The sequence below is a fragment of the Montipora foliosa genome, chromosome 2, assembly GCF_036669935.1.
Source record: "Montipora foliosa isolate CH-2021 chromosome 2, ASM3666993v2, whole genome shotgun sequence".
NCBI classification, from domain to species: domain Eukaryota; kingdom Metazoa; phylum Cnidaria; class Anthozoa; order Scleractinia; family Acroporidae; genus Montipora; species Montipora foliosa.
Window position 1 is genome coordinate 56182302 of NC_090870.1, and position 10000 is coordinate 56192301.

At 38.2% G+C, this 10000-nt stretch overlaps 1 protein-coding gene across 1 annotated transcript in view; it reads left to right on the forward strand.

Annotated features, from left to right (window-relative positions):
- The window catches only part of LOC137993635 (prominin-1-like), a 53290-nt gene that overhangs the window by 10561 nt on the left and 32729 nt on the right, over positions 1–10000 (forward strand). The window contains exons 3-8 of the mRNA XM_068839595.1: positions 1–95; positions 1069–1189; positions 2619–2685; positions 3363–3446; positions 6599–6813; positions 7328–7402. The exon at positions 1–95 is cut by the window's left edge and continues 114 nt beyond it. Of these exons, the coding sequence (XP_068695696.1) occupies positions 1–95; positions 1069–1189; positions 2619–2685; positions 3363–3446; positions 6599–6813; positions 7328–7402 (657 nt within the window). The remainder of the gene's footprint in view (positions 96–1068; positions 1190–2618; positions 2686–3362; positions 3447–6598; positions 6814–7327; positions 7403–10000) is intronic.

A 10000-nucleotide genomic window follows, 5' to 3' on the forward strand; every position in this document is an offset into this window, starting at 1 on the left:
GGGGGAAGCAGTGTGGACGATGGTGAATCTGAGTATCCAATGAAAGAACGAATTGCATACTCTGTTGGAATCCTTTTGTGTGCATTTTTTCTTCTGTAAGTGCTAAATTATGTCTGTATTAAATTCATTGATGGACTTAAGTTTTAGTGCTAGCCACTTTTGTGTGTCAATTTAGGAAGGAGAGGGGAGGGTTCAGGAGTCAGTGGAACTTAACATGCTACTTCTGCATCCACGCAAAATAAAGCAACTGTCCCCTTTCACCCATTAATTAAACTCGATCCTAGGAGTGAGACTTAATACAGGGGCTGGACAATTAATCTGCGAGCCAGCGAGCCATGCGAGCTATGCAAATTTCGCATTTAATTCTAAGCACCCATTTCAAATAGCGCTGGTAAACAGTTATTAGGTCTATTGTAATCATGCACCCATATTAAAACAGTTAGCATTCAATATTAAACTGTGTGACTCGCATGGCTTACCATGTTCACTCGCGTGACTCACAGCCATGGCTCGCATGACTTGCAGTAATGCTTTGCATGGCTCACAACCATGGCTCGCACATTATCCTTACTCCTTAATACACCTTGTTCCAAAATTAAAATGGCCGGCATTTTAGTATTCTTTTGTTTCCATGCAAATTGGCCCTTATAGCCTTGCTTTCAAACGTAAAATTAAAAAAAAATTTAACCTTGGACGAGGCCATAACGGCCAATTTGCATGGAAACAAAAGAATACTAAAATGGCGGTCATTTTGGAATAATATGTATAGATTGTGCGACAGTTTACTTGTCAATGGGTAAGACTTAAGTTATATATAATTGTTTAAGCGTTGCCAGTTTGACACTTTTAATTGACTTGTTAAATTTAATTGACTTCTTAAATACAATTGCAATAAAACAATAATAATAATAATAATAATAATAATAATAATAATAAATGATAATAATAAACAATAAATAATACTAAATAATAATAATAAATAATAAATAAATAATAATAAATAATAAATAATAATAATAATAATAATAATAATATAATTATTATTTATTATTATTGCTCATTTCTCAGGCTTGCAGCTGGATTCATTTTTACCTCAAGTGTTAAGATGAGTGACAGCATTCCTCATACAAGAGTTATTTGGAAAGAATCATTTAGTGATATTCAGATTTTCAAAGAAAACTTTTTTCAGGTAATTTGCAAAAATTTTGTTCTACTATGATCAAAAAATTCACTTCACTTTTTCCTTCAGGCTTTGAGGCGTGTTTGCTTGAAACCTGACTGGCCAAACCAAATTTTGAGCTCCGAATTATATCCAAAGGCCGTTTGCTTTGATTGCAAGTTTTGGATTTCATGGTCCACCATTACCCATGTTCAAGACTGACTGATTGGACCTCAGAGGGTTGGATCAAGGATAAGATGACGTCAAAGACTCACTAGCATAAAATTGCAGGTGTAAATGCAGCTTATTGTGCATGCAAAACATGAGTTTAAAAGTCTGATAGCTCCTCGAAACACTCATGTTGCATATTAATTTAGGTGCGTGCACAAGCATTGCATTTTTAAACTAGTAAGTCTTTGACGTCATCTTATCCTCGATCCAACTCTCTCAAGACTTTTAAAGTTAGTAATGGCGAACCATTAAATAGGAAAATTCCAGTCAAAATAAACAGATGTCTCTTTGACATGAAGATATACAACGTCGGTCACTTAGTGTTCAGTTAACACAGTTTTGAAATACAAAGAAAAAGGAGAATTGATTTTTGGTCATAGTAGCACTTTAAGGGATTATATTCAGTTTGGTAGATTAATTCAACCTTTAGAACCATGCACCAGTTACAGGAACATTTTAAGGATGCAAGTCACTTTAAATTTGAACACTTTCTTAGTTTTCTTTTTTCACTTTGTAAACGGCGGTTTGGGAAGACTCAGAGTTTACCTGGCCTTGATTTTATCAATTCGCTAGTTTGTTAACAGTATACATACTCTCTTTGTGTAAGTGTGAAACAACATCATAAACAGAGAATCATTGCAGTCCATGTGAGGGAAGTAATCAAGCAGTATTTTTTGGGTGGAGTATAGGGTTGGTGTAGTGGTGAAAGTACTCACCTTCCACCAATGTCGCCCAGGTTTGATTCCTGGACTCGGTGTCATGTGGGTTGAGTTTGTTGGTTCTCTATTCTCTGGTTCCATAGGTTTTTTTCTATGTGTACGTGGTTTCCCCCCTCTTGTAAAAAGCCAACATTTGATTTGATGTTGAGTTAATAATTTAATTTGATTTCAATGTCCCCAACTTAGTCTAAGTGTCTGACATCATCATGAACAACGACAGGAGGACAGGCAAGAATCAGGGAACTAGTGAGAGCAATAATGCAGCTGGGATGTTCTCTGGGTAGTAAATTTAATTTGTTGTAGTCATGTTTTGACATGCCATTGTTACTGTATCTACTGTATATTAAATTCGATGACCAATAATATTGTTATTATTATTATTATTATTATTATTATTATTATTATTATTATATTATTATTATTATTATTACTATTACTATTATGTCATACTGATTCTGTATTTGAAAATGTTGACCACGTTGTTAGTTATCTGTAATTCTACTTTCCAGGAACTTGACTATATTTTACTTCATGAGGCCATCCCTAGGTTAGGCGAACTAATAAATTATGTCATTGGTGAGTCATCAGTTTTTTTATTTTCCCACAAAATCACATTTCAGTTTGGTGTATTAGTAGTATGGTCTCAACTCACATTATCAGCTAATGTGCATTTTTTGCATTTTGTATATCATGGCCAGGGTCCTTTTATGGGCTAATATCAAAAGACAAACCAATAGATTTGTCCAGATTGATGTAGTATACATTGTCATGGTACTGAAAAGAAAGGGATAAATAAAAGGTGTAAACTGCAGGTTGCAGGTTGGAGTTGCAGGTCACTGTTTCACTGTAGCTGAAACAATCTAAAATAGTTTTCGTTTTCGATCGAGTACAGAGTATTTATAAGCTCAATGTTAAGCATTTTTCACAAGGATAGCAGATTGTTTGGTTGTGTTTGTATCTAGTTTCGCCCTTAAGGTCTTGGAGTATAGTTTTGTGTGAAAAGTTGAGTCTAGATCGAAAGAAATTCATAGGTTCAGTAAGTTAAGATATTGTCTTCACAGAACCCTTAACCCTTAAGCCTTTAACCCTTTTATTGGGAATTGCCCCAAATTTAGCTGCATGCAAATAGGTTAATCGGCTGTCACCTTTTCTGAAAGCTAATTAATTTGCCCATGAACCCCGTAAATACCTATAAGTACCTGAATAGACATAATTTGTATATGAGACTGAACTAAATTTTGATAATATTCCAGCAATAAGCGTGCAAATAATTGAGCCTATATTCAAGGAACCCTCCTTTGAGGAACTTTTTCATGCTGTACTGGAAACATATAAAGGTGAGAAACAGATAAATTAATATTAAGATATGACAAGTTGTTTGATTAAATTATTTATTAAATTTATGCTTTCGTTTCGTTTCTGCTTAGGTAACATGATAACTGTGATATCGATTTAAGACCCTTTTTGTCCTTCTTTTCTTAGCGTGCTTTCAGTTGCTCTCTTTTACGTTAAGCATCGCGTTGTACGACTTATTGAGGAGTTTAAGATCTAGGACGCGACGATGACGAATTCCAAGTTCAAGGTTTATTAATCTTTTTTGTCATTATGTCGGTTTATCTAACTTTTAAAAGCGAGCGCAACTTTCCAGGAACTGAATTTGGAGGTGCGGTGTTAAAGCTACGACAAAAAATTGAAATCCGCTGCCTTGTGTTCACGTACGCCGCAAAACTTGAGAATTGGTCATTTCACGTTGCAGATTTGCTGAAAACGTGAAAAAATGTACAAAAACGAAAAATGCACGGGCAGAGCGTGCAAAGCTATTGTTTGATAATCAGGTACGCAAAATTTATGACGTTTTCGTTGCCGTCGCGTCGTAGATCTTAAACTCCCTATTTAAAAAAATGCTTAGCTTGTTGTTTTTGGTTGGCTTCAAAATTTTTGGTAGAGCACTGATTATTGATTCAAATCTAGTTCATTGCTGCAATGATCTTAAATCTTAAAATTCTTATCCTTCCACATTTCAAATACATGTCTTTCGTGTAGTCTCTTCATATCCACATCCTCAGTATTGGGTTTACCACAAATAAAATTACCAGCTCCCAGTTAACTTAATATTAAGGAGCTTAAGCACACGCGTTTTTGAGACGCCGACGGCAACCGGAATTGAGCTGTTTTTCCTTTTAACCCGTCTTAACTCAACCATATTTACATGACTAAGTATCTTTTCTCCATTAGAGATGGTAAATAAGAAAATCTGGGAGACACCACTGCCCTGGCACGCGAAATGTTCTCTTCCGGTTGCCGTCCGCGTCTCAAAAACGCGTAAGCTTAAGCTTCCTAATAGCTCTCACTAGGGAGCCTAATAGTGACCTCAAGCGAGGACGACGGCGACGGCTACGAGAACGTACTGTAATAATTTTGCGATTACTCCAAGTCGCTCGGCGTGGAAAATGTGAATCCACATTCCAACAATAAAATTGGTGAGAAAGGGGTGGATATTTAGGGAGAAAATTGAAAAGTCATCGTAAAGTTCTCACGTCCTCCACGTAAACTAAAATTCTCGGTTTTCACATGACGTCACGGCCGCCATGTTGAAGCCCCTAAACAAAGGAACGGCGGCCATGTTGGAGCCCCGACCAAATCCTCCGGGAATTCAACTCTGTTATTATGCAAACGTTTTCTTTTGTTTTCGTTGAAAAACATGGCTGTTGAACACGTGAGTAAAAACCAACAATTGGACAATGGACCTCTTTAGCTTGTACGTTTTGTTTTCCCATTTCAGACCACGTGATGTTCCCAAGGGAATTTTCCTTTTGTTTTTTCCTGAGTTATGCATACATATGCACGTGCATAAGACGACATTTGAAAGAAACTGTTCCCTAGAGTAACATCACGTGGTCTGAAATGGGAAAACAAAATGTACAAGCTAAAGAGGTCCATTCACGTTGTCAGGGCGAGGACGGCATAGAAATGTACAAAAATGTAAAACGCACGTGCAGGGCGTGAAAAGCCATTGTTTTGTGCCGTTCTCGTAGTCATCGTCGTTGTCCTTGCTCAAAGTCCCTAGTATTGACGCTTTTCTTTGTATTCTTCTTACTGTGTTCAATTATTAGCTTTTATCAAATAGACCATTTCCGAATTCTCACGGCTGGACTGGATCTAGCACGAAATGGAGGCTAATGCGGGCAAATCTTTTCAAATGCAAATTAATTTGCCCGCATTAGCTTCCATTTCATGCTTGATCCAGTCCAGCTGTGAGAATACGAAACTGGCCTATTTGATATCACCAAATTTCTGTAACCACTCAAACACCGACTGATCAATACCCTTCTGAGTTGGCAGAAGTTTCTTTGATTTATCTCTCTTGCGGGAAGAAAGGGAAACCTCTACACGGATCTCCTCGATGTCTTCCAGGGCCCGGTTCCTCGAAAGCCGATTAACTTAATCCAGGATTAGCGTAAACTTTTGTTTCACGTTTTCAATTTTTTGGTGAAAGTTTCTTTTGATTATTTTTGTTTTTCAAGATTGACGTCTTCTCATGTAAAGTTCTGCCGAAAATCTGCGTTGAACAGCATTTGGGAGTAGAGAAATTAACTGCTTGGTTAATTTTTAATCTTAGATTAGCGTTAATCGGCTTTTGAGGAACTGGGCCCAGAACTTTAGACCAACAATTAAACTCTTAACCGGTTTAAAACGCTATGACCGGTTTGAATTTTAACTTCTGCCCAATTGCGGAAGAGTGGAAAAGACGTTGCATTGACGTCACGAGGAGCATGCGTGACAGAACATCGAGGAGATCCGTACAAAGGTTTTCTTTTCTTTTCGCTAGAGAAACAGTCCTCAAGTGTTTTACTAACGTTAGGTACTTTTTGAAACCGCCGGCGCACAGTTTCCCCTTCACAATTTTTTATATTTTTTATCATTTTTTAATTTATATGTACATGCAACCACTACTGAGCTCAAATGGTTCAATTGTTCCTCTCTAGTCTTCCTCTCTGCACCTTCTTTCCCCATTTTATTTTATTTTTTTGCATTATATCTAGTAGTTATAATCTCTTCTGTTATGTTAATCTTTATTTTGCTTGTGTGTGTATGATTAGCCACCCTTCTAGCAGAGCCTTTCTTAACTCGATGAGAAAGAAATCGTGTTAAGTCTATTCAGTATGCGCAAGCCGTTGCTTGGAGACAGTTTTAAACCCAGGCCAAGTCTTGATCGCACCCCAATACTCCATGTTGATTTTCGTTCTGAAGGCTCGACTTTGGCCTTCGCCTTGTCAAAAATATGATGCGCGCGCTGCCTAAACTGGCTTGACCGGAGTGACTACCTCAGAAACTTGAGCTGCGGCTACTTAAAAGACTTGGCACGTTTTCTGCACAGCCCTTATTTCTCGCCCTCTGATGAGTTGTCAAGAGGCTCTGCTCGCAGGGTGATGATTAGCTCGATTGTGCAGAGAAAATGGGATAAAATTGGGATTAATTTCACCCTCAGCTATGTTGAAAATGCTGTACTTGTTTGTTGAGATGGACAAGACAGTGGCGAGTCTGGTTGTCAAGACCAATGAGATCAACAATGAGTTAAATACAGCACAGGAAAACCTTACTGCCGCTATGGAGAAATGCAAGCAAAAGGCAGGAGCTCAGACAGCTCAGTGCAACGAAATTCCCTCTGGAGGCGGGCTAGAAACTGAAGCAAACTTCACCAAGGTACAGTGGTAAGGTGTTGGGGGCAGAGATGGCGCAGTGGTGAGAGCACTCGCCTCCTACCAAAGTGGGTAGGGTTCGATTCTCAGATTCCGCGTCACATGTGGGTTGAGTTTGTTGGTTCTCTACTCTGATCCTAAAGGTTTTTCTCCAGGTACTCCGGCTTTCTCAACCAACCTTCGATTATCAGAATCCATGATTTGTGTGTAGAGGCCACACTCAAATCGCCCTATGTAAAGGAATACAGGTGGCCCTCGCATTCGAGATCCCGAATAGTGGATCCCGGATCCCGACTCGTGGATTCCAGATTCCAAACTCACGGATTACGCCGAAATGTATCCTGGATTCCATCAAAATTTGTGGATCCTGGATTCCATACAATAGATTCCGGATGCCATGCTCTGGATTTCGGATTCCAAAGCCTCACATTTGTTGGATTTTGGATTCCGGATTCCTTCACATCGGGCGACTCAAAACGATTAGAACTTTGGTTGACTTGCTTCTTCCCCTTTTTTAGGTTCCTAATATCACCGTTGAAGAAAACAAAATTAAAGAAGTTGCAAAGACAAATCTAACAGAAGCAGTTATAAAGGTACTCCTTTAATTTTTTTTTTATCTCGCATATATTTTCGAGAAAATCGTTTTAAACAAGAAATATTGGTGTTCAGAAGTTACAAAGTAGCAGGTGGCAGAGAGAACTGAATTGTAATGTGTTTGAAAGGAAAGCGCTTACCGGTATTTATAGTTTAGGATTTATATACCGTACATATCACAATGTCTCATGTCAGTTTACAATTCTTTCTCCAGGGTGAGATCGGACGTGAAATTGTATTATTTGCGGAGATTTTCGTTTTGCAGTATCTGAAAGTCAAATTCTTCTTTCTCTGTGACATTGATTCTAGGTGATTATTGAAAATTCTCCGTGCTGATTGGTTGCACTCAGTGAGGTGATTATTACGTGATAATCACCTAGGAGGTTTTTTCAAAATGACCGCAGGGCGTTTTATCCAGGTGATAGAAAAAGAAATTAATTATTTTAAAGAAAATGTATATTTTTCAAACAATCACCTGTGCAATTATACTAAAACAGTTATTCACCTCAGGCTTGGTGAATATTGGTGAATAATTGTTAATTACAGGGATCTTAAGCAAGAACAACGGTAACGTCAAAGAAAGCGTCACTCGAAAATGTAATTTATCTCTGTCCCAAGTATGTCGCGATTATTAATTACTTAATGACTGGCCCAAGGGAAACAGTGAGTTTTGTTTCCCCAGACCCTCAATGTTTCCCGAGGCGAAGCTAAATAGCCCCCTGAGAAGACATGTGGCTACTAGCAAAGTACTAAACCCAGAAAGATTGCAGAAAATAAAAGGGAATTGAGAAACATTGGCTTCTAGGCTGATATGTTGATCATTTTCAAGTTCCCCCATAACTTCTTTCACCACAAGTTTAAGGGTGCACTCTGAGCGTTGAGCTCATTTTCACTGTAGACCCCTCGATGGTCTTTGAAATTGACACATCTCACACAATGCTTCATATTTTCCCGCCAAAACATAACATAAACTTAAAGTCCAATCAATCAAAGTTAAACTAACAATTGTAACCACATTTTCAATTTAAATTTATATTCTTACAGATTTTCTATGTAGACTTTCGAAAAGTCCTTCGTCTCATGTAGATGCGCGCGGAACGGAGCGCGGACCCCTCCCGACTTCGTTGCTCGCTCATCCACTCGCGTACGAAAAATCACGATTCGCTCGCCAAAACATTTTACTGGGATCCTCGTGAGGTCGACTTGTGGACAGTTTAGTATTCTATGTTGCTACAGTTATTCAAATATTCTTTCATATTATATAGCACATCTATGCATCTTTCGAATGCCTATTTTAACAACAGTAATATCAAGTTCTAGCAAATAGTTGTGTATTGTATGCACTCAAACGTTATTCCCTTTTAAAAATTCAGCCGAGCTGACACTGCTAGGCAAATATAGCATTGGCATCAAACACAACAAGACCAGGGTGTACCACGTACACTACCCACATGTACGCAACGCGTACCTTTTTTTTATTATATACGCAACAAAATATCGCGTTTCTGATTGGTCACACTCCATAAATAGGTTATAGAGTGTAAAAGAGGTTATAGTGTGCAATACGGAAGTTGCTATGGAAACAAAGCGATGGAGTGATTTTGTTGGTCACTCGTGATGTTTTGAGAAGTTTCAAAACATCACTCGTGCCTATAAAATTACGAAATAAACTTGCGTTCATACCACGAACTAGTAATGACATGACTTTTCTCGTGCTATTTGGAATAAAATTGCGCTATACGTGCGGCAAGCATGCCTTTCGTTCTCTATTTTTACTCTGAAACCACTGGTACCCAATTATGTTTTAAGGATACTTTGTCCACATTGTGCGATGTGAACGAGACTGAATAATCGGGCAAAACTTATAGCAGTGCAAAATCATATTCTCTGATCCTGACCGAGGGTCACATGTTAGAAATCTGTTTTACTCTTGTAAAATGAAGGCAAAGGAAGACCAAAGTTTGTTCTTTGTATGCATCTCCCCGGCAAACTTTTTTGCAATTGAAAAAGCATTCTTTCTTGACTACATCTTCTGGGCTTGGGGTGAATTTCCTCAGGTATTACTTGTTGCGGTTAAGGAATTTCTATTTGCATACATATATATAATCGCGAGAGGGGTTTCATGGGCATTATTCGCGCGGCGGCCGTATTGGCCATTAACCCTAACCCAAATTGCCTTTGGTTGACCTCCCCGAGGATGTTTGCTCATTTTACTAACATAACCTTTGCTGCCAGCACATTGACTGATCTTGAGAACGGTTTAAATTAGAGTTAAGAAGTCCTAATGTATGGCTCATTTCCAACAAACTGAGCTTGAATGTTGCGAAGACCAAATTTATGGTTATTGGGTCAAACCAACGTTTAAATTCATTCTCAGACAATCAAGTAAACGTTGAGATTGATGCTAAATTAATCACTAAAGTTAAAGAAGCTAAATCACTAGGCGTGATAATTGACGAACACCTCTCATGGTCTAATCATATATGGGTAATCTTAGCAAGAAGATATCTTCAGCTATAGGCGCCCTTAAACGAATAAGACCATACATCTCAAAGGGTACTGCCCTCCAAATCTATCAAGCGTTGATCTTACCCCAC